General features: G+C 34.1%; 2 protein-coding genes across 4 annotated transcripts; both read left to right on the top strand.

Moving 5' to 3' along the window:
* The first annotated feature begins 2929 nt into the window (after positions 1–2929).
* LOC132270978 (uncharacterized) lies at positions 2930–12099 on the top strand. Of its 3 annotated transcripts, none has more exons than XM_059772193.1 (9): positions 2930–3028; positions 3521–5187; positions 5430–5656; positions 5743–6075; positions 6780–7026; positions 8503–8631; positions 8717–8932; positions 10712–10835; positions 11488–12099. In XM_059772193.1, exons 2-9 carry the CDS (start codon positions 3637–3639, stop codon positions 11712–11714), a joined length of 3054 nt encoding a protein of 1017 aa, XP_059628176.1. In that variant the 5' UTR covers positions 2930–3028; positions 3521–3636; the 3' UTR covers positions 11715–12099. The 3 variants fall into 3 exon arrangements, with proteins under 3 accessions (XP_059628176.1, XP_059628178.1, XP_059628177.1); XM_059772195.1 differs by having other exon boundaries at positions 2936–3028; positions 3621–5187; XM_059772194.1 differs by lacking the exon at positions 2930–3028 and adding an exon at positions 3296–3366.
* Positions 12100–20737: 8638 nt separating this feature from the next.
* On the top strand, positions 20738–23742 carry LOC132268539 (WAT1-related protein At2g39510-like). Its single transcript, XM_059769370.1, has 7 exons — positions 20738–21078; positions 21284–21346; positions 21467–21583; positions 21789–22026; positions 22599–22760; positions 22905–23056; positions 23192–23742. The coding sequence occupies exons 1-7, from the start codon at positions 20879–20881 to the stop codon at positions 23394–23396; spliced, it is 1137 nt and encodes a 378-aa protein (XP_059625353.1). The 5' UTR covers positions 20738–20878; the 3' UTR covers positions 23397–23742.
* Positions 23743–26309: the final 2567 nt, after the last annotated feature.

The raw sequence follows: 26309 nt of genomic DNA on the forward strand, positions 1-26309 counted from the left end.
ACATCCTCTTGGGGCTAGAGTTAGCCCCAAGCATACTTTCTATATCTTAATCTTGTGTGTTATTGAGGGATTAGTGTTGTAATTGATGTTTTGACACTTTGATATATATAGATCTTGTTTATTCAATGATTTATGTGGTTTAATACTTCCAATTGATCATTTCATTCTATCCATATATCTATGTATGCTAGAATAGATGCTCATGTGCTTGTCTCTAGATTTTGTGTTATTGATGCATGTCTATGTGTATTGATGCTATACATTTAGAGATTGTCAAAACATAGTGCTTAAATGAATACTCTTGTAATTCTCTTGATGGTTCATACTTATTCCTTAATGGATTGTGCCTCTCCCCCAGTTTATTTTCATGCTAGTAATGTAGATGTAGTGTAGTGTTAAATGGGAGGACAATCCATGCTTATTGTTTGATGATCCAAGCTTTTGAATGCAAGTAGCATATGTCTCTAACCTTGTGTTGTATTTGGATTGTGAGCTTAATGAAAGGATTAATGACTTGTGTTGATCTATTATGCCTTTCACATGTTGTTTAGACAATATATGCTTTATTGCTTAGATATATTGTGCTTTTCACATGATGTTTAGACAATACATGCTTAACTAGTCATCCTTACTTGTTGAATCAACCAAACACACACACACCAATATTGCAACACACCACTTGCCCTCATTAGTCATTTGTCAATGGTATAGAAATGCATTGCTTGGTGGTGATCTCTAAACCCCAAGACTCTTCTCTATCTTACTTACTCTTAATTGCATTATTTTGTTATCACTTAGTTTAATCTAGTTGCTCTCTAATCAACCAACCAACTAATTGTTTGATCACTCGACCTACTAACCCTAATAGCGATTCCACGACCTTGTTCGATCCTCACAATCCCTTGGGACGATCCCTACTCGCCCTAGCTATATTTATAGTGAAGGTAGTAGTGGCTTCTATAAATGTAAAACTATTGACCCTCGCCTTATAATGCACACTCCTCAAGCTTGACGGTGGTGCGGTACGCCGGCCATTAACTTATTACTATATATGTATTATATTTGACTTTCTATGTAAGATTTATTTTAGACATAATTATTTCATTTCTTGTTGAATTCGTGTAGAGTAAGAATTCTTATTGAACTATAATATGTGTAAATCAAGTTTCGTGATTCTTCCCATATTGTAATATATATGTCTGTGTAGAAAGAAAATAAATATTAATTTTCTCCTCACTTGAGGAAGAAATAATTAAAATTATTCGTGTTCATCACATGGTATCGGAGCCTAATTTCTCAAAACCTCTTTCTTAATTCGTTTCTCTTTTATTCTTTATTTTCCTACTTACTTTTTCAATGGTTGAAAGGTTGAAACACAAACCCTTCGTTTGAAAATGAGTGAATTGCAAGGATTAATGCCAAAAACAAGCTATTTTATTTTATTTTATTATTATTATTATTATTTTTTTTTGTGAATGGCATATTGAAAAAACCGACTACACCCAATGAACTCTCTCAATGGAAGATATGTAAATATCTTGTATGCACACTGCGAGGGAGATTTGGTTGGATCTTTTTCTCAAACCAATGCTTCACAAATTTATCAGTTAAAATAGTCAATTTCCTTTCTTAAGCAAGAGGACTTGTCCGTTTAGCTTATTTCACAAAGCTCAAATCATTACGGAATGAGCTTAATTCCCTTGTCATCATCCAACTATGTACTTGTGGGAATGGAAAAGCTCTTGCGGAACGACTCCAGCAAGATAAGACGATCGGGCTGGAGTTTTTACCCTTCGTATGCCAAATCTCTCTAGAGATCACGATCATACTTAGGAATGGCAAATTCCCCATCCCCGCCGGGTCCCCACCTCGTTTATAGCGGGAATGGGGACCCTTTTATGTAAACGGGGATAGGGATGGGGGCAAATTTTGAAAACCCGCCAGGGGCGGGGGCGGGGGATGGGGTAAACCCGCCTCGCCCTACCCCGTTTAAATGTTAAATTACTAATATACCCTTACATTTAATAATTTGTTACTAAATTAATTTTAGTATATATATGAAAATTAGAAAATTACGTTTTTTTTTAAAAAATAATATATGTTAATCGGGGTCGGAGTCGGGGCCGGGGATGGGGCGGGGGCGAGGATGGGGATAAGGGGTGGGAACGGGTATGGGGGTGGTGGTGAAATTTTAAGCGGGAATGGAGGTGGGGATAGGGAATGAAAAACTCAGCGAGGATGGGGATGGGGAATGAGATCCCCACCCCACCCCACCTTATTGCCATCCCTAGTCATACTATCCAAAACTTCAACGACGGTGATTCTGCCAGAAACAATACTCAGATCAACGAAAAGGAGGGGGCTATACTATTTTCAAGCCGCGTAAGCAATGTTAGTCATTCACACTTTTTTTCACAGAAGTAGATTATAAGAGATGAAGTATTTAAAAATAATTTACAAGAATTAAACATGATAAGAGACATAACTTATATATATATATATATATAAAGAATGGAAGAAAAGAAAGATAGTGATGAATAAAAAATTAGAAAAAATTGTAAAATGGAATTGAATGTAACTGATGGCCGTTCCTAATATTTGAAAAATCTCATCCTTTGTTAATGATCAAGTGGACTAAGTCAAAAATAAAATAAAATAAAAGCTTCAAAATTCTAATTTCACCCTTATAATATTAATTTTTTCTTAATTTTTTATAAAAAAGTATTAGATATAACTTAAAAAGCAAAATAGAAAAATAAAAAACAAATTTCTTCCTAGAGAAATTTGAGATGACTATAATTTATCAAAATAGAAATTATTATGAACTTAGGGCTCAGCTCGTTTTTTCAATTTCTCAAAAAAAGAAAAAGACAAAAGAAAAAGAAAACAAAGGTGTAAAAAATAAAATTATGGAGAAATAAATTAAAGTCAAAAGTACGACCAACTGTAGCGTAATGAGATTTCGTCTCCAAAAGGTCAGAAAAGCCTCCTCTCGGAGAGAATTGCCCATCTCTGCTTCAGGTTTAAGGTGTTTCATCTTAACTTTCCTATCTAATTTACGTTTCCTTTTTTGTATATAAATATATACACACTCATATATACACCCATACACACACAAGCACACGTTTATGTATTTGTTGCATTATTGTGATGCAATTTTTTTGCATTATTATCAGTTAGATCTGCAAATTCTGATTCCTTCTCTTTTAATTTTTTTCTTTTCGTCTGGTTTTCATTTTCGACTCTATTGCATGAATTTTTGTTATCTTAGCTGATAGGTTTTTATGATCTTCAGTTGATTAATTGGATACCCAATAAAGTTGTAATGATTGTAGATTTCACTCCGTTTCAACTTTTCGGAAATGGGTAAAAAATCTCGTTCCTAATTTCGATTATAATTATTAATTTGTTATAATCGAGTTCTATACAATGAGGTACAATGCATAAAAGTTTTGAATATGTCTGACAATTTTTATTATTGAAATTGATCCTTTTTTTTTAATTATTTTTTATTTTTTAGGTTAGGGTTTGGTATAACAGTGAGATGATGGAACTGTTATAAGGATTTGAAATTGTCTATTGGGGAATTATAATTTGGCAAATTTGTATTCATTTTGAAGATTGTAGTAAGTAGCAATGGCATGGTTTAGAGCTGGTTCTAGCATCGCGAAGCTTGCAATTAGGAGAACTCTATCACAGGGTAGGTCATACACAGCAAGAACAGGGGTCACTCCTTTGCAAAATCGTTATTTTCATACAACAGTTTTCAAATCAAAGGCACAGGCTGCCCCCGTCCCTCGCCCTGTGCCGCTTTCTAGGTTAACTGATAGCTTCTTAGATGGAACAAGTAGTGTGTACATTGAGGAGCTTCAGAGGGCTTGGGAGGCAGACCCCGAGAGTGTAGATGAGTCATGGGATAATTTCTTCAGAAACTTTGTTGGCCAGGCATCCTCTTCGCCTGGAATTTCTGGCCAAACGATTCAAGAGAGCATGCGGTTATTGTTGCTTGTGAGAGCTTACCAGGTTAATGGTCACATGAAAGCCAAGTTAGACCCATTGGGTTTGGAAGAGCGGGAAATTCCTGATGATTTAGACCCTGCTCTTCATGGTTTTACTGATGCTGATCTTGATCGGGAATTTTTCCTTGGTGTGTGGAGGATGTCTGGATTTTTATCTGAGAATCGTCCTGTACAAACCCTTAGAGCAATATTGACCCGGCTTGAGCAGGCTTATTGTGGGAGCATTGGTTATGAGTACATGCACATTGCTGATCGTGAAAAATGTAACTGGCTGAGAGATAAAATTGAGACCCCAATACCACTGCAATATAATCGCCAGCGACGCGAGGTTATCCTTGACAGGCTCATTTGGAGCACACAGTTTGAGAACTTCTTGGCTACTAAGTGGACAGCGGCAAAGAGGTTTGGTCTTGAAGGTGGTGAGACACTGATTCCTGGCATGAAGGAGATGTTTGACAGGGCAGCAGATCTTGGGGTTGAGAGCATAGTAATTGGAATGTCTCACAGAGGAAGATTGAACGTTCTAGGTAATGTGGTTCGAAAGCCGCTACGCCAGATTTTTAGTGAGTTTAGTGGTGGTACAAAGCCTGTGGATGAAGTTGGGCTTTACACTGGAACTGGTGATGTCAAGTACCACTTGGGAACTTCTTATGATCGTCCAACTAGGGGAGGGAAGAGAATTCATTTGTCTTTGGTTGCAAATCCCAGTCACTTGGAAGCTGTGGATCCAGTAGTGGTTGGGAAAACTAGAGCAAAACAATATTACTCCAACGATGAGAATAGGACAAAGAATATGGGTATTTTGATTCACGGCGATGGTAGCTTTGCGGGACAAGGTGTAGTCTACGAGACCCTTCATCTTAGTGCTCTTCCGAATTACACTACTGGTGGGACCATACACATTGTGGTGAACAACCAAGTGGCTTTTACTACTGACCCAAGGGCAGGAAGATCCTCGCAGTACTGTACAGATGTTGCCAAAGCCTTGGATGCACCAATTTTTCATGTTAATGGTGATGATATGGAAGCAGTTGTTCATGTCTGTGAACTGGCAGCAGAGTGGCGCCAGACTTTCCATTCAGATGTTGTGGTTGATATAGTGTGTTATCGTCGATTTGGGCACAATGAAATTGATGAGCCATCTTTTACTCAGCCCAAAATGTATAAGGTTAGTTCTGTTTTATTGTTTAACTCTCTTGAATTCATGGCTGCTGTAGACTTGAGGCACATGCTCAAACTATTTAGATCCTTTCATATATATATATATATATATATATATATATATATATATATATATTTCTGGTTAACATTATTCTCTCTATGGTTACCTTGGTTTATTTGGTTTGTATATTTCATTTGACTATAGTTATAAAATTTTCAAATCTTTTGACTTGAAATGGATGCTAATAGATCATTCGGAATCATCCCTCAGCACTTGAGATATACCAAAAGAAACTTTTAGAACTTGGTCAGGTGACAAAAGAAGACACTGATAAGATACACAACAAAGTCAGTTCAATCCTTAACGAAGAATTCCTGGCCAGCAAAGATTATCTCCCAAAAAGAAGGGACTGGCTTTCAGCTTATTGGTCAGGATTCAAGTCCCCTGAACAGATTTCACGTGTCCGAAACACTGGGTATGTCATGTGTGTTTGTTATTTTCGTTTTCTCTAAAACAATTGTACTTGAATTTCTTTGCTCAAAATTACATGCTACTCTACAGCGTTAAACCAGAGATTTTGAAGAATGTTGGAAAAGCAATCACAACTCTTCCGGATAATTTTAAGCCTCACAGAGCAGTAAAGAAAATTTTTGGAGACCGTGCACAGATGATCGAAACAGGAGAGGGCATTGATTGGGCGGTTGGGGAAGCTCTTGCTTTTGCAACATTACTCATAGAAGGAAATCATGTAAGGTTGAGCGGTCAGGATGTCGAGAGAGGAACTTTTAGTCATCGGCACTCTGTCCTTCATGATCAGGAAACTGGAGAGCAGTACTGTCCTTTGGACCATGTCATGATGAACCAAAATGAGGAGATGTTTACTGTAAGCAACAGGTAAGTTCTGGATCCTGTTTTTAACATTTCTTCTGTCACAACTTTATCCTTTGATAGTTGTTTGTTTTTATTTTAATTATCGTTCTCTCTCTTTGATGTCAACATATCAAGTTCTACTGTAGTCAATAACACTATTATAACTGCTGACTGTTGATTTTTTAAATTTAATATTTCTTTTCATCAAAAAAATAATTTGATGGTTTATTTATCCTCTTGTTTTGCGCACCCTCTCTGTATCAGTGCTAGAGAATTAGGTTGCTTAATAGGTGCAATTGCTAAAGTATCCCTAATTTATAATTTTTTTCCCCTATGCATACAGTTTCTTTTGCGATTTTCATAAAACCTTAAAGATATTTATGTTTATATATATATATATTTGTGTATGCTTGTATAATTGTGTGATAGTCCAAGGTATGGATGTATGTCAGCTTTGCCTATCTTTTTTATACTTTTCCAAAGCAGGTGATAGAATAGATTTTTAGGTTTCAAAGATACGGGTGTTTTAACACTGATCCTGCACCCTTCTTAGATTCCAAGTGCAGATATGTACTGTTTTGATATTTTTCTTACAATTTATATGAATTAAAAAGCGCAGTGATCCATGTTAAATATAACATCTGAGGCACTACACATTTCTTGTGAATTTGGTGCTTTGTTGACAGTTGCTTTTAACTAATTAAGAGACCATATTATTTTCCATCCAGCTCTCTTTCTGAGTTTGGTGTTCTGGGCTTCGAATTGGGTTATTCAATGGAAAATCCAAATGCTTTGGTAATGTGGGAGGCACAATTTGGTGATTTTTCTAATGGAGCTCAAGTGATGTTCGATCAGTTTTTGAGCAGTGGGGAGGCAAAGTGGTTGCGTCAAACGGGGCTTGTTGTGATGCTACCTCATGGTTATGATGGTCAGGGCCCTGAACATTCAAGTGCTCGCTTGGAGCGTTTCCTTCAGGTACTGCCTTATCATAAAATAGTATTCATAGTTCATTCAATTAGTATTCACAATCTTATTGGGAAAACAGATGCATTTGTAAGTTTGTTCTGTTATTTTCTGCCATGTCCTGTTCCCTCTTCTCTCTTGATCTATCTATTTACACACAAATAAAAACATGTTTCTGCAACTAGGAAAAAAAAATGCATGTATCTGCACGTGATTTGTGTTTGTTGGCAGAATGTCCCATTCTGCTTCAACGAATGGAGCCTTAAATTTCATCTTGAATATCGGAAGAGAATTATACTTGAACTGCAATAGTTCCACTGATCTTGAAATTGAAATGACTTCTAATAGTGTATAATGATATATACATATGTCTTGCATAATTCAGCTCATCATTTTAGACCAATTAGGGTAATTTTGAAAAGGAGACAAGTACAAGTGGAATTGATATTTTTGAAGTATCTATTGGACAGTTGGTACTAAGGATTTAGCTAATACCAACTAATATTAAATTTAAGTCACTGAGATGACTGGATGTCCTTGTTATGTGGTGCGGGCATCATAAATGGGTCAAACATATATATACCGATATTGGTGAATCCAAATATTTATGTAATGGGAGCATGATATTGGTTATTTGGCAAGATCTGAATTTGAATATGATTATATGTATTGATATCCGTGTTCGAATTTGAATATGACTGGTCCCTACATAATATCAGTCAAGATTGAAGTTGATAAAAGTTCCAAAAATTTGAATCCTCTAGACAAATGCAATAATGAGGGCACTCTCAGGGTGACCTCACGCTATTGGATTGAGAGGCTGACCTCATAGCCTTTTGATCAAGTGGTTGAGGATGCAAGCTCACCATGACAGCACCCTCGTGATAGAATTATTCTATAAGAAAATAGCATTTTATCACTAAAATGAATTTATTTTAATATGATATTTTAAGAATTATAATTCATCCTTGTAGAATATTGAATCCACACACACTTATATATACTTTAAGATAATATATATTACTTGTCAATATAAGAATATTTCTAAAATACATTATAGTTAAGTTAAATTTCACTACAATTTTTATCGAATTTAGTCTACATGGTTTCAAGTTTGATCTGATCATAATCTAATTCCTTGGATTGCATCTGAACCAATGAATCTGAATACCAGTATTGCTATAATTGGGTCAAATTTGGGTTTGAATTGGGTTCTGATTTGAGCTGTTGACAACACAGTATTAGTTACCCACTTTACAAGATAACTTGTGTATGTATTTTTGCGTTGCCAAGGACACCATTGAAAAGCTCAATTTGGCCTTTTTGTCACAGCCCTTTGGGCCCGTGACACTTTGCTTTGAATCCTTTTGCAGTTTGAATCTCTTGATTTGGATGGGATTAGTATTTTGTTTTATTTTAATTCTGAATCATCTTTCTTCAAGTAGATATCACTATTCACTGACTCTTAGTTATAAAATTTGATTGCAGATGAGTGATGATAATCCCTTCGTCATACCAGTGATGGATTCAACACTTCGGAAGCAGATCCAGGAATGCAATTGGCAGGTTGTGAATGTAACAACTCCTGCAAATTATTTCCATGTTCTACGCCGTCAAGTGAGTGTAGCAAATTAGTTTTTAAATTCCTGAAGCTTTTAGACAATTTTCTTCACTTTTCATCTATTATGTCTTCATTCTCCAGATACACAGGGAATTCCGTAAGCCTCTCATTGTGATGTCTCCAAAGAATTTACTTCGTCACAAGGAATGCAAATCAAATCTATCCGAGTTTGACGATGTCCAAGGGCACCCAGGGTTCGACAAACAAGGGACCAGATTTAAGCGCCTTATAAAGGACCGGAATGACCACTCAGATCTTGAGGAGGGTATCAGACGCCTGGTTCTTTGCTCCGGAAAGGTTGGAATATTCTCTCTGTTGCTCCCCCCTCCCCCCTTGCATGCACAAGAGAATTAGAGTTTCATATAAAATCTGGTATAGAAAGTTTCCTGTAAACCTTGAAGGTACTTTTCAAACTTCACCTGACAGGAACGTTTCATGCACGTGAATATGTGCATGTGTTCATGTGTGCAAAACACATAGAGAGAAGTGATGTCAACATGATACATCGCTTTTTGTGGGCTGTAAAATAGGTGAATCAAGCCAAGCAGTGGATTGCTGAAGCTCAACTTTAAAAATTAGCATGCTCCAGAATGAAGTTCAAGCTAGGCTAATCTATCTAACAAGTGAATTTGAGTGAGTTTATGCTTGAGTGATCTTGGGTTGAGCTTGAGTAGTTTGATATTTTGTGTCTTAGGAGTTGGGACAAGTTTGAGCTGAGCTCAATAATTAACGAACTTCAAATTGTGATCATGCTTGGCTCGTTTATCTCACAATAGAAGTGGGTATCTTGAGCCCACCTGAGTAATGTGCATGTTTATATTTTATACTTAAATTTTTATTATACCAATAACTTGTACTTATAAGTAACTTAATAACTTGTACTTAAGTACTAATAAATATATTGCTTATTGGCTTACTAATTACTAACAATATTAGTGAATAAATATGCAAAAGTGTACATTTATAGTATATACAACTAAGTATAAGTATATTTAATTACGTTTATGTTGATCATCATCATCTTTGCCTTAATCCCATATGAATGGGGTCGGCCACATGAATTCTCTTTCTCCTATCCTTTCTATTACGTGCCATTTCACCTACTATATTTAATTTTGTAAAATCATTTTTAATAACCTCATCCCATGATATTTGTGCTCACCCTCTCCATCTCTTAAGTCTTACCTTCTATGACAACTAGTCTTCCTTGTTTGATCCTATCTATCCTAGTGACTCCACTCACCCATCTTAACATTCTCATTTATGCTACATGAAGATGTTGCTATTTAAATTAAGCATTATGTTGATTTTTATTTATATTAATTATGCTTAATAGACTAATACTCCTATTTACAATATGACCTCGGTGAGTTGATCTAAAAATTGAGGTGGTCTTGAAAAAAATATGATATCTTAACCATACAGCTCATAGAAGTGCAAATCACATATCTTTTTTTTAGAAGTGCAAATAACATATCATCAAGGCCGCATTATTGATTATTCTATGAGATTAATGAAAAGGGAGTTGAGTAAATTTTTTTTTTCCCCTAACCTGTCATCTGTTAAAATTAAAAGTACAAATTTTAGCTATTGACTTGGGTTCACAAAGATTATAATTTCAAGATTTAACACTTAAGAGACAACAATGAGAACTTGAGGGTTAAAGGAAACAGAGGAGAGTGTCGTGAGTTTCTGGTTAGGATAATTGAGCAATTTGGATCCCTATTTATAAATTTTGAATGAGGAAATTTTTGTAGTATTATTGGTTTAGAAGAAGTAGAGGGGAGGGAGCTGTTTGTCCATTGGCCAAAGTTCATATAAGTTCTGATTTATTATTATTATTATTTTCCGGGACTTTCGGCCATTGGCCTTGGGTCTTTGGTCACTCCTATCTCATGAGCAAGCTAGCTATCATGAGCCAAATTGAATTTGATTGGTTTGTCTCAGTGCCTTGTTTATTTTATTGAATTGTGGTGCACTAAGTTAATGCATGTTATGTGGTTGTTTTGATTTTATAGCGTATGTTACGAATATAAATTGCTTTTGACCTAACTCTTCTGGCATACCATTTTGCAGGTTTATTATGAGCTTGATGAAGAGAGGAAGAAAGTTGATGGCAAGGACATTGCAATATGTCGGGTGGAACAACTTTGTCCCTTCCCATATGATCTCATCCAGCGTGAACTGAAGCGATATCCTAGTATGTATTTTAAACTTGTAACTAATAGGAGGAGGTCACTTTAAATGTTCCTTTTTTTAACAGTCACCCTACTTTGTCCTTTTGCTGTTTGGCTTAGATGAATAGCTACTTTTATCCAGATGCTTGAAATTCTTTTTCATTTTTGTATAAAATATGTTTCGAAGTAGCTTCAAGGGCACTGAAGTATGTCAAGATACCTTTTATCCTTGTTCATTATGCTCACCTGGGTGTGTGTGCTGACTCTGCAATCTGTTACTCAGAGAAAAAGAAAAGAAAGAAGGGAAAATTTGGAGGCGTGCATGAGCATCTGTTATGATGTCAAACTGAACTCTGTCTTTTACAAATCAATAAACGTCACAAACACCTAACTGCTATGGAAAGATCTCTAGATCCTGTAAATTTTTTCCTTTTGTGGTGCTAGTGACTCAAAAAATGTTATTTTTTAATAAATAGACTTGAAAATTACTTTGGTAAACCCTTAACAAACCTAGGAGCCCAAAAGAATGCCCTGTTTGAATGTACTATGTTTAAGTTGCCTTGATTTTAGTAATGCCTTGCCAGTGGATCTCATTGTCACTTATTTTGTTATGGCTAAGATCCTGCCGACATCATGTGGCTTACATCTGTCTCATTTCTGCTGTGATTCTTTCAGATGCTGAGGTTGTTTGGTGCCAGGAAGAGCCGATGAACATGGGTGCATACAGTTACATTGCACCCCGTCTTGCTACTACCATGAAAGATCTGGGCAGGGGTACTATGGATGATATCAAATATGCTGGCCGTGCTCCATCTGCCGCCACAGCTACTGGATTCTATTCGGTCCACGTGAAAGAACAGACTGAACTTGTTCAGAAAGCCATTCAGCCTGAGCCAATCTAGTGCCCTTATTGAAGTCTTCCAGTACTGATCAAAACCAATTACAGAGAATAAAAAGATGAATGGAAGATTCATGTGTGGCGCTGTCTGACATTTTTTTAGTAAAAATTCTTCTCTTGATTCTTCTGCAAAGAAACAGAAGTAGTCATTCTTCATCTGTGTTAGTTCTTGTTGTCACATAGGCTGCACAATGCTATATAAAGAGTGTGTTTAAGAATAAAATGCTGTTAAGTGAGTTTGTTATGAGACATTTGACATACATTTTTGCAACATCATTTCCTGGCTATACCGTAAGGGGTTTTGCTTATGCTTTTATAAAAGTATGTATACAAGGCTTGAATCTACGCCGTGTGAACTATAATTGTCTATTCAATTTTTTCTACTCCAAGAGTTTGTATTGGAATTGCATCAAGCATTAGGGTTTTGCAAAATAATTTCTTTCTTGAGAACAAATTGGGATTAGAAGCCATTACCGACTGCATTGTTGGCTTTCCCTGCCCGTGAATCACTGAACAGAATGAGCTCAGATTGGTAGCACAGATGGTTTGAAGGATGCTTTCCCCAAAATCCCTTTGTTACTCTACGGCTACCATAAACCTAAATATGGCAAGAAAATGGAAAGGTAGGGATGTGAATTTTTTCATGATTTTCTTTCCTAGGATAAAATTGAGCCAGCGAAGTACTTTTACTGGCCAGGACAGTCTTTACTTACACGAGATGCACACATTCTGGTTTTTAGAACAGGTGCTGATGAGAAATTGGATGGTTGGTGCTGCCATCTTCCCGTGGAAGGACAGGAACCAAGAATAGCAAGGTGTAACAGTAAGCTAAATGTTCACTTATGCTTATGTCTTGTGTGTGTGTGTGTGATATTTTAAGCTGGGAAAGAAAGTATGCTGAAACTCAACTGTTGATACCAACCATCAGAAAATATCAATCAGTCTATCTTAACTGAATGTTAGTTGGTTCTCTCCTATTCAGTGCATGTACTTTCGTATTGTGATTTATACCAGTAAATTGTCAATGATTATAATTTATACTAGTCTATTTCTTTTTGCAATTTATACATTCAAAGTGATTGGTGCCTTTTCATTCAAAATCTGAGATTTAGGAACAAGAGAAAAAGGTTGTCCTTAGGTTTAGTAAATGGTTATATTTTTTGTACATTGCATATTTATTTTTTTTCTTATTTAATACTAAGAGATCATCTATGGCCTTAACTCCTTTTCTTTGCTAGAGCACTAGCAACCGCAGTAGTGGTGCCATTCCTTTTTCCTTTATCCAGACTATGACCAAAGACACATATTCAGGGAATATCCATTTGATCTGAGTCATGACTCACGATCATCTTCCTAATTATTCTTTTTTGTATTTTCTCCATGTTGAGGCAATTTTTATGCACCAATCCCTTTGACATTTTTCCTTTTTTCAACATTCTTTGCATCCAAACAAAAATTATTTGGTATGAAGATACCTCAAAACACAGTACGTGTCAAACTCATGGGGGACACCATCACTCAAGCTTTTAAGCCAGTACTTTGATAATCAGATTTCAAGTTTCACCAGGGAAAAAAAAGAGTGCACCTTGTGGGCTCCTTGTCGGTTCGTCACTCTTTTCTTTCAGGAAAGACCCCAACTCCGGAATGTGCAAAATTTTGCATCAACAATATCCGTAGGAGCAGTCCTAAAAATAGATCAATTCATGTCCGTTTAAGAAAAGAAAAAATATTCCAATGTCATCAAAATATGAATTTATTAATAAGTTTTTATTTATTTATTTTTTACATGACTTTAACCTCGTCAAATTACACATACCAAAGAGCATCTAAGTTCGTGGGCAATAATAAGTGTCCATGAGCGAGTGTAGATTTGAGATGGAACAAAGTCTTTTGGCATGACATGGCTTAGCACTCCAAATTAAAGTTTTACCTAAACAAGCTTTTGTTCTTTGGTTGTTCGTGATAGGCTTATCACCTAACAAAAATTATTCTCCAGAGGTATCTTTCAAAGAGTTAGTTGTGTCCTCTGTACACTATGTATTCGGGACATGGATACATTGACACATTAAATTTTTAAAAAGTAAGACACGGTACGACTTGAACAATAATATAAAAATATATAAATATAGACACGCACACACATATATTGACTATTGAGTAGTAGTGTTATAAAACTTTAATTCATTTCTAATTTCTATACTAGAGTCTTTTTTTTTTCGGTAAATAATTTCTATACTAAGAGTTGTAATGACTTTTATATCATATATACAGTTATTCAATTATTTTGTCATAATAGTATTTTTATTTTAAATAAACAAATATCATTTAATACTTCGCTTGTGATCATACATGTATAATGTCAATTTTTCTTTAAGAAAAAAATTGAACACTTTAGAATGAATTCAAGATTATCGGGTATACTTGTGTTAAAAATGTTTGAAAATATTGGCGAAGTATCGGGAAAGTGTCTAAAATAATAAAAAAATATTTTTATTTAAGGACATATATATGAAGTATTGGACACGTGTTTGAGGAGTGTCCGACAAATATCGGTATCCAACATGGATATGACACGGGTACGGCTCCTTCGTAAAAATATCTGTACTTCATAAGATATATTTGATGATACTTATATGTGAACATTTTTTTACTGTGTAAATGCGTTTTGAGAAAAGTCGCGAGCACCAAGAGAAAAGTGTGGCAGCAATGATTCATGAAAATTGTGATGTCATTAGACCTAAAAGCTTATCCATTTCTAAAGTTGAGGCTAACATGGCAAACAAGTGGCTAAGCTAACGAATGGGGCCTCCCTGATATCATCATTTTGTGTAGGATTTAATGTTATGTGAAACTTGGGACTGGTTTGAAGGGTGAGCATCACTCTCCTTAAGGTTTCTGCTGGGACCTCCTGTGTTGCTTATTTCTGATTTTTGTTTTCTTGCTAAGATGTCAAGAATTTGGTGGCTAGTTCATCAGTGGTGGAACACCTATTTAGTGGAAAATGCTTTTGTGACAACATCTTAGGGTTAAGCAATGATACAAACACCGATCGATTTTTTTGTACGACTACAATGAATAGAATCCAATAAACCATCTCTCATCTTAAATGGCATAGTCACATTGGGGTTCGTGGGAGCAGCCCCCACTGAAATTTTTAGTTTTTTATATTTTTTATATACAAATTTTGATAATTCTTAAATTACCAACTTTTTAAAAAACCATAAAAGACTTTTAAAAAGTCAAAATTAAAAAAGACCCTTCATTTTCTAACTCATTTGACCAACAAAATTTTCAAAATTAAAAAAAACTCATGTCTTTTTCTCCTTGTGTGGATCTCACAAAATTTTTTAAGCATCAAAATTCAAAAAAGATCCCTCCTTTGTCATTTACTTTTTTGGTTCAAAATTTATCATCACATTATTGTTAAAACCCCACTCAAGTAAGTTTCTGCCTCCTCCGCCACTGATAGCTGCCACTCGGTGAATACAAAAACTTTATTGAGGAGCACTGAATCGACAATGTGGGTTTGAAATTGAAGAAATTTAATTGAAACTTTAAGCTAAATTTATTCCAATTTCAAATCTAATGCGTTAATTCGATATTCCCAAACATACTATATTATCATTTATTTTTTCTTTTCATGTTGATGAAATTTTTATTTTTATTTATTTATTTATTTTTTGCACCCGTTGCATGGTACAACGGGCACCGTCCGTGCATGTGTGTATTACACCCACTGACAATGAATGGTTGAAAACACCCGTGGTATGGTAAGATAAAATTTTTTTTGTCCTCTGATGAGTAAGGTTATTGGTGTGCCATTTCCATCTTGTCCATCAGTCCATGCTGTTTTTAGGAACTTTGTTATATTTCATTGTGTTAATTTTAGTACATCACATGTGCATGGCCTTGGAGAAAGGGTGGTCATTTCGAATGTAAAGTTAGATAATGTTTCTTTTAAGGGCTTTTGTATTCTGTTTCTTGTTAGGCACATTGGAGCTTTCTTTCCATTGATGGACTCGTGTTAGAGCATTTCTAATGCTAAAATCTATTTTCGCATGTTAAATCTATATTTTGACAGGTATTATAATGTCAAAATACTACATTTTAGTAATTCTGCTTTAATGGTACATTTCACGCAAAATGCTATTTTTTAACACAATTACTATTCTTTTTCAACTACCATTCCCACCATTCATATTTACATCAATAATATTAATATTAGGCATATTCCGAGTCAAGTTGTAGATATTAGAAGGAAACTAAAATTAAACCTAATTAAAAAGAAGTGCAAATTTAAAATATTTGGTCAAAAAAGGACCAAAAAAAAAAAAAAAAAAAAACAAATTTTTTATAATTTTTTTACCACTATTTGTGAATTAATTTTTTTATAATATATATAAATTTTCGAAAAAAAAATTATATAAAAAAATTAATTCACAAATAGTGGTAAAAAAATTATAAAAAATTTGTTTATATATATATAATATACATATAGAGATGCGAGTGGGTGATGACTGGTGAGAAACGGCACCGTTTTGGGAAATGAGAGACTTACAAAAAAAATTTGGCAGCTGCCATATATAAGAAGAAATTTGAGAATCTAAAATTTTGAGAGCTCAAATAAGAACCCATTGGAGAGGCCTTTTTTTACCCAACTCTCATATTTTGAGTTTGAGAAGCCCCAATGAGAGAGCATTGGTGTTGCTCTTAGGTTTCTTTTCTATTTAGTTTCTTGTCAAATAGGTGGTATGGTATGCCTACCACTATAGCCCAGTAATGTGGTTCTTTATTCAATCCACGTACTTACCTTTGTAACACATTTATTTAAGTGTTAAATGGTGATTGGTTACACAGTCCAGGTCGATCAATCACCTGATTGACATGGAAGCAAGTATGTAGCTTTATTACACTTTTTATTATTGCATCAATTGATAATTGGCTGAGACCAATGGCCTCGGTGTGAGTTTCTTGTTAGGGAAAATAAAATAAAAAATTAAAAAATACGTAGAGGTCTCTCTTAGGTACGGTGAAAATTTAACACAATAAACGTGATGTTAATGTAATTGCGGGCGAGTGAATTCAATTAATGAAAAATTAGAGTGATAAGACTCTTCAAAAATGACTTTAGTGCGGTGATGATATTTCTAGTGTCATTTTCATTAGCATGATTAACGTTTAACATTGCCAATATAATGTGTATTTAATTAATGTGGTTAGATATGCCTTACATATGTCTTTCTTCTTATTTTTATTTTTTAATTTTGTTTTGTTAATTTTTTTTTTTTTTTTTTTGACAAATTAAGAGAAAGATGATTCAAACACTGCACACTCGCTCGGAGAATTGGGCTCATACGAATTAGGCTACTGAGTAATGCTACTTTGATATGTCTCTCTCTTAAAACATTTTATGAAACGATGCAATTATGAAACCATACAATTTTTATTTATTTTTATTTTTTATTTTATGACAAATCAAAGAAATGAGAGAATCTTCCAATCTAGGCCATTCTACAAGAGGAAGCAAATATCTTCCACCACTGCGCCGACAATGAATCCGAAGGGTTCAAATCAACAACTAACTGACAACCATAATATTCAACGTGAACCCTACTAAAAACAAAAGGGGTTAGTCCCGGTGCATAACTCTTTCGATTGGAAGGTTTTGATCAAGAAGGATCATATGTACACAGTCCTACTTTGGTAAAGACTGTTTTTGATTTTAAACCCGTCGCCTTCAGGTCACAATATAATAATCAACTTTACGATTCACTCTCAACCATAGCATGATACCGAATGGGAATTCTATTAAGATTCCGCAAAATCAAATCACACTTTTTAGATCAAAAAAGATGCAATTTTCAACTCTTTCTATTTTTTTACAAATCTCCCAGGCACTGAAAGCAACTTCTATCATCCTCAACACTTCCCCTCCACCTTTTAAGATTTGCCAAAACTGGAAGCTTCTCACTGCCACGAAGAAGAAAAAAAAAATTTAATGAAATTATATAATTAAATCAGACACTCCGATCATACTTTTCTGTAAATGTCCTATGTTTTGAAGTATCGAACTAGAGGTTTGTATTTGGAATTAGAAGAAATTTAATTAAAACTTCCAATCTCAAATTCAAAACACCACTTCCATGCTGTCAAAGGCAACATTAAAATAAATAAATAAATTTAATTGGAACCCAAAGAAAAAGTTAAAGTGGACATGCAACTAATATAGACTCAAGTATAGGTTTGTAGTTTCAACATACTCATTCAAAATTATGCAGAAATCTAATTGGAAAGAGAGTTTAAATACGTATGTGAGCACTGAATATATATATTGTTTCATCTAACAGTGGGCATCCAATAATTATGTTGCTTGCATAAGAAAATTGTGGTTGCTAGCAAATTGGATTTGTGCCTAATAAAGCTTTGCATAGAGACCATACAGCCACCGCAAATCAGTGTCTGTACCATGAACTTATGAAAGTATGAGATGGATGCCATTTTTATAGACAAATGCAGTTAATTAACTATTATCAACACCATCATCTCAAAAGAAGACGAATCATAACACTTACCAATTCTCTCTCTCTCTATATATACAGTATATTATTTATACATTCAATACAATATATATCTTGTTATGCTTTAATTTGCAGCCACTAAATTCATCCACACCAAACTCATTTTGCGGCTATTAATGAAGCTCGTTTTTAAGGCACATATCTTGACTCAATTCCCAATTGGCAAAAGCTTAATTATAATTTTATAAATGAGAAACATTAGTAAAACTCTTAATTTACTCAACTCTAAATTAAACAAGTAATTAACTTATTGTAGTAGTAGTAGTACTCAACGCACTATCTTGAGTTCCTCATATGATATTATGAACTTCTGACTTCTTACAATGGTTTCGATCCATACCCACTAGCGGGGGCGGCTCAATAGAAGCGTGGAAGAAGGGAAGGAGGAAAAAAATTTAGATTAGGATAGAATTGTGAACTTTGATAGAAAGAGAAATGAAAATTTTAGAATTAATCAAATTCTTTAGCTAGGAGGAGTATAATAATATAATAAAATAAAGAAGTCTATAATATATTGTTAACCCAATTTCTCATTGTAAATAATAAGAATAATAACAATAATAATATACCAGTAAGGAAGTAATAATTTTAGTTCCTTATAGTAAGGAAATAGTTACAATTAGTTGGAATTAATGATATAACGAAAGAAAAATGTTAGGACTTAGAAAGATAAAATAATAATTTTAGGGGCTTAATAATATAAGGAAATAAAATTATTAAGAAGTCTAATCAAGCAAGAAAATAATAATTTTAGGTGCTTAATAATAATAATAATAATAATAATAACAACAACAATAATAATATATAGTAAGGAATTAATAATTTTAGTGCCTTATAGTATGGAAATAGTTACAATTAGTTAGAATTAATGATATAAGGAAAGAAAAATGTTAGGAACCTAGAAAGATAAAATAATAATTTTAGGGTCTTAATAATATAAGGAAATAAACTTTTTAAGAAGTCTAATCAAGGAAGAAAATAATAATTTTAGGGGCTTAATAATATAAAGAAATATAATTTTTAAGAAGTCTAATCAAGGAAGAAAATAATAATTTTAGGGTCTTCTTATTGCCTCGACTATCTAATAATGTAAGGAAATAAAAATGCTTGGACTATCTAATAATGTAAGGAAATAAAAATATTTAGAAGTTGAAATAATAATTTTATGGCCTAACTGATAAAAGAAATAAATTTTTTTAGAAGTTTAATAAAGAATACTTTTAAGGGCCTTCCTATTGGCTGGGCTCCTGCCCACTAGCCAAGATCGAGTACTGCAGGATCATTCACACATTTGTGATGGTTCTATACATGTAAATGATTCTGGCCATCCCTACAGAAGTGATTTAACAAGAAAAAATGGGAATTAGGTTCCCAGTGATCCCAACTCGATGAGTAAGCGGCCACCAGATCAACAAAAACAATGGGAATCCACTTAAACACTACACTATTAGCTTGTGATGCCTTAGATGCTTACTTGGGTTCACTTTAGTTCTCTATGTTTAATTCTATTGTCCGAGCATCTAATAACAGCAAAATTATAAGTGTGATCTGATTCGAATAATTAATAGTGTAAAGGGTATCTCTAGTGTGTGTGTATATATATATTACTTGCGTAGTTCACATTTTTTATTATGTTTATCCCATTAATCTTACCTATATTGATCAGTAAGAAATTAAAAGAACATAATATATATATATATATATATATATATATATATATATATGTGTGTGTGTGTGTGTGTGCGCGCGCGCGCGCGCATACATACATATAACTAATGACACAAAATGGATTGGAATATTGTATTAAGTTGAACAGTATGAATAACCTCAAAGGAAAATGAAAACCCTTTCATGATAGATGATTTAACATATATATATTATCCCAAATATGGTGATTTGATTAGATGAGATGGTGCATAGATTTTCAATAATTTTGACATATTTCATATCATCTTAATCATGGTTATAAAGTCGGTAATTATAACATGCACATTATAAATGATCATGTATATTATTAGATATTTGTTGGTCATAGTTTATATATATGTATAAAATAGACAAAATATCATGACTGGACGATCAGCTTTCAGAAAATGATTCTTGTGTTATCTAGAGAAAATTTTCAAGAGAGAGAGAGAGGTCCCACTTTGTGAATGCGTGGTGCAAAAAAAAGCAAAGTGGAATACACTTCATGACGTGTAATACATGGCTGAACAAATGAGAGACACAACAGAGTAGATATATCAATCAATCAGTCTGATCTGGAACCACATATCTGTGAATTTTATTTGATTCGATCGTATTACGTTTAGTAAAACCCCACCAATTCTCCACTTCAAAGACATGTTTGCTTAGTGCACTTATAATTTTATGTTTAAAATTAATGCCACTGGTTTTGATGTTTGATTGAAGAAATTAATGGGCTATTTTTGAACGGTTTAGTGGAGTCCCTAGAGTTGACACAATTACGTGTAGATATAAAGTTTGTTCGTGAAAAATCCTATATATACGTAAGTGCAGGATTGCTACTTATTACTTGCATTACAGTAGAAAGAGAAAGAGTAGAGAGAGAGAGGAACATTAAATCATCATGTCGAAGGAGTCCTCTTCACAGCTTTTTAATAGAGCAAAGCCATTCTTGGGTGTGGTTTTTTTGCAGTTTGGACAAGCTGGTATGAGTATTATTGCTAAATTTGCTCTAAACCGAGGCATGAATCATTACACATTTGCCGTCTACCGGAACACCGTGGCCTTTGTTGTCTTTGCTCCTTTTGCTGTGTTCTTCGAAAGGTATATTCAATATATATATATATATATGTATTTATTTTGAGTGCGAGTCTTAGTGCAATAGTAAAATTGCTCCATTATGACATAGATGTCACGACAGTAACATATACAGTGTGCATTAGGTTTGCCCTTTATATACATATAATATGAAGATGTCGAAGTACTTAATTAATCAATGACAGTTAATTGTTATTTAAAATGCATGCAGGAAAGCGAGGCCAACGATGACCTTGTCCATCTTCCTCAAGATAACGTTGCTCAGCTTATTGGAGTAAGATATCTATCTATCTATCTTCTCCTAAAAGCAAATCTTATTAAATTACAAAATATTTAAGATATAGATAGTATACATTAACGATATATTTCTCTATCTAATTGGATCTCCTTACAGGCCTGTTATTGACCAGAACTTGTACTATACTGGGATGAAGTATACAACAGCCACTTTTTCCGCAGCCATGTGTAACATCATGCCTGCTATAACATTTCTAATGGCTTGGACACTAAGGTATATATATATAGGTATATATATATATATATATATATATATATATATATATATATAAGCACTCTATAAAACCATGCATGCATTTATGTATTTATTACACATATATGCATGCATGCATGTACTCAATTAATTACATGATAAACATTCAAATGTTTAACAAATTATGGTGTATATATATATATATATGTTGTGTGTGTATATATAGGCTTGAAAGGGTGAATCTTAGGAGATTTCATAGCCAGGCTAAGGTGGTGGGGACATTCGTGACGGTCGGCGGAGCAATGATTATGACACTAATTAAAGGACCTATAATTGGATTACCATGGACCAAAGAGACAAGCTATGTTCAATCCGAAGATGCTGCAAATGAACAAAATCATATTAAGGGTTCTCTCATGATCACAGCTGGTATTCTCTGCTGGGGTAGTTTCTACATCCTGCAAGTAAGTGTTTTCCACCACTTGCATATATTCTCAATTTCTCAAATATATATATAGGTCCACACATACAAATACACACTAAAACACATACATGCACATGCACATCATCGTCGTCATCTTTGTCTTCGTCCCAAAAGAGCTAGCTCAATGCATGAAATTTTGGTGATCACTACGATTCACCACCTAAAAATGCATGTCAAAACACATACATGCGCGGACATAGGTACTATATGTTATTTATTTATTTTATTTTATTAACTATTTTATTTATTTTTTTATACTACTTTGTAGCATTAAGATTGGGTCCGCAATTTTTAACCTAGGGAGAAACTAATATGTCAGGATAATACATTTTTTTTATTTATTTTATTTTTATTTTTTTATTTTTAAACTTGAAGCAAATTTGCCAGGATAATACATTTTTTTTTTCTTTTTTTAATTTCTTTCATTTTTAAACTTGAAGCAAATATGCACGTAAATTCTTTGCACTTAATTTGCCACATGAATCTAATGATTTCTTATATAACAATAATTATTAACACGCTTTATATGTGTGTGTGTGTGGGGTTTTGTAGGCAATTACATTGAAGTCATACCCAGCAGCACTCTCTCTCACCTCTTTGATATGCATGATGGGTGCTGTGGAAGGTGCCATGCTGACTCTTATTGTTGAAAAGGGCAACACTGCAATCTGGTCCATACACTGGGATACTAAACTCTTATCTGCACTTTATGGTGTAAGACATTCTTAATATTCTAATACCGGCCTCCTTTGGATTTACACCTACATATGTGTATATACACACACACACATATATTCACCTTCCAAATTATGATTTATGTTCTCATTTATTCTAACAAATAATGATTTTTGGGTGCAGGGAATAATCTCTTCTGGAGTTAGTTATTACATGTCCGGAGTAATAATGAGGCAAAAGGGGCCTGTTTTTGTGACTTCTTTCAACCCTCTAAGCATGGTTATTGTTGCCATTTTGGGCTCTCTCTGTTTATCTGAGATATTGAACTTAGGAAGGTATAAACAAATCTCTATCCAACAAAGTGACGAATATATATACATACATATATATATATATAAATCTATAATTATGCTAATGATTTAAGAATTTAATTAATCCAAATGGGTAACTCTAATAGCTGAATATTACAGGGTTATTGGAGCCGTTGTCATTGTTACCGGCCTATATCTAGTCATATGGGGTAAAAGCAAAGATGATCAACCATCGTCGAACATGACTAATGAACAGGTACTTCCAATTGAACAGTCGACGCCTACGAAGAATGGTGATATAGAGATTTCAAATCATGAGGCAGTTAATGTTTCCAAAGTAATACCTAAAGATGAAGCCGTTTGAAGAAATTTCTCACAAGTTCCATCAACCTGACTTAATCTCCATTAGTGTCATGTTTGTTTCCTCTGATGACAAATGCAGTAGTAATGCAGAGGTATATTTTGTGGTGGAAACACAGTCCACATATTCCTCTGGTGTCTTCCTGATGTGGATTTCCATTACCTAAGTCGTGTGTTTATAGAAAGAGAATATATATATATATATATATATATAACCCCATTAACATTTAAGAGCAAGATGTATGTGTCGGGCAATAGCTGAACCATTTCCTATATTTTTAATACAAGAAATGTTGTGTACTCATCTGTAGTGACTTAAGTGCCTTCTTGAGTGCATTATTTATCCATTAAACCCGGATGTAAATGGCTAATTATTTCATATTTTAAGTTATTTCTGGTATAAAAATATATCTATCTAGATTCTTTAATTTTTCCATTTAAATAGTGGCATATAGATGGTATGTCTAGAGGTCGACCCTTGTTCATAGAAAGGGAAGCCATATAACAGTATAATATATTATTGGGAAGTGTGTGTGTATATATATATATATTATATTTTGATTCTGGAGTTCAGACTTATCTTGTGAGTTTTTATTTATTTTTGGTTAAAGGATAAGTTTGTATATAAAAAGGAAATAATGTACAAAGAGCCCTGGGGAGCTACAACACAACACAATCAATGTGTACAACACAAACAAGGCTACAAAACTCAAACTACACAACATAACACAATGAAGGCAACAATACTTGAGCTATAAAGCCAAAAGCAATGCAGCCTCAAACCAAAGCCTTACTTACAGTTCAAATTCAAGAACTTCAATACCACTTTGGTGCTGCTAGAATCCGGAATTACCACCCTATGAGACAAGCCACGAACGCACACATGATGTGGAACAAGACTGCACAAATAAGCTATGGAGGTCTTGTTCAGTTGTGATTGCTCTAAGATCAGAACTCCTCCTCAACTTAATTGCTGCTAGTTTAGCTCTGATGCAGGACTTTATTAGGGAGATAACATGATGAGGCGAATTGGAAACATTCCTGAAAGCTCTTCCATTCCTTTCTTGCCAAAGAAAATATACTGCTGCTGACATTAGGAGCTTGTGTGTCAAGTACTCTGTTGATGACCAATGAGTTGAACACCAGCTTATGAGATCCATCCAACAGTTTAGCAGAATATAGAACCCTGCAATTTCCTGAATGAAGTTCCAAATCTGTGAGCTGTGACTTATTCATGTACAAAATTGAAACAGTGTAGAGAAATTTTATTTTACCAAATACTACCAAAGTCCTCCCATGCAAGGACCAAAGAGACGCAAATTTCATCACCTCTTAAGAGGCAAAGTGGTCTTATTTTTCCTATTCAGTCAGACTTTGCTGTGCCATTGCGCACCAATTCGACCATTTTTATTTTATTATTATTATTATAGTTTTACTTGTACGTAATAATCAGAATAAATAACAGAAAGAACCTCAGCCACACAAGTCAGTATTGGCTGTTGAATTAAATCAGCTATTGACATTTTATAAATGAAAGGGAAAAAATATATACAAAAAACTTACATAATTGATGTATTAAATATATATATATATATATATGACTTATAATTGATGTATTAGGAACATTGAATTAGTTAATGCATGGGGAGGCAAGGATCACTTATGTTTTGGTTGCTCTATGCACTAGCACCAACCTATTGTCCACCAAAATCTGCTAATGCATCAATTTTAACTGAATTTAGGACCACAAGCAGTGCTAATTGTGCTACACTACAAACAAATGCAAACATATTTAATCAAACCTCTTATGAATGGATCCATGTTTACCTACTCAAAGGCAGAAACATTTGGGAGGTAAAAGTATCTGGACAATGCTCTTAGTGCCGGAGGAAGATCCTCAGTCTTCGATGCTCAATCAAACCTTTTATCAAGCTTGACATTGGAGATGGTAGGAGCTCCAATTTCTGGTTTGATAAGTGGTGTTACTTTGGTCCTTTATATAAGCTTGTCTCACTGTAGCAAATCACATACTCACATCATGACAGCTGGTGAGCGCTGAATATTTGCATATTCGAGTCCCTAAATATACGTATGTTAAGGCCTAAAGTGATACTTCTATCCATAGTTAGACTGATTTATGTTTAATGTGTGTTTATGTAACGACTTTAAAATGATACTAATTATAAAATAAAAAAAAAAAATTCGGTATGACCTCTGCTAAAAAGGGGTCCTACAACAACCTGCTTGAATGTATAAAAATGCAATGACCTCTATTGAACCTTCAAATTTTTTTTTATTTTTTTTATTTTTTTATTTTTTTTTTTTTTTTTTTTCATAGTTGGTACTCAGACACACATGTTACTTGAACCCCTGACTTCCCTTTGGGAGGTAAGAGGCTGATTGATGCTTTGCCGGAAGTGTGCACAAAATAATGCACAACACTTTGAGTTTGGAGATTAGTGTCAAGTGGGCATCCTACTTAAATTTATAAACCGCTTAATACTTATACTATGTAGTATGCATGAGAAGGGATTGTCCTAAGGGATTATGAGGATCGAGCAATGTCGTGGAATCACAATTAGGGCTAGTAGGTCGAGTGATCAAACAATTGGTTGGTTGGTTGATTAAAGAGTAACTAAATTAAACTAAGTGATAGCAAAAGAATGCAATTAAGAGTAAGTAAGAGAGAGAGAGATCTTGGGGTTTAGAGATCACCACCAAGCAATGCATTTCTATACCATTGACAAGTGATTAATGAGGGCAAATGGTGTGTTGCAATATTGGTGTACGTGTGTTTGGTTGATTCAACAAGTAAGGATGACTAGTTAAGCATGTATTGTCTAAACATCATGTGAGAGGCACAATATATCTAAGCAATGAAACATATATTGTCTAAACAACATGTGAAAGACACAAT

The sequence above is a fragment of the Cornus florida genome, unplaced genomic scaffold (genome assembly GCF_030987335.1).
Source record: "Cornus florida cultivar Cherokee Brave unplaced genomic scaffold, ASM3098733v1 CherokeeBrave_3.0.0_Hap2_Chr08, whole genome shotgun sequence".
Lineage (NCBI taxonomy): Eukaryota > Viridiplantae > Streptophyta > Magnoliopsida > Cornales > Cornaceae > Cornus > Cornus florida.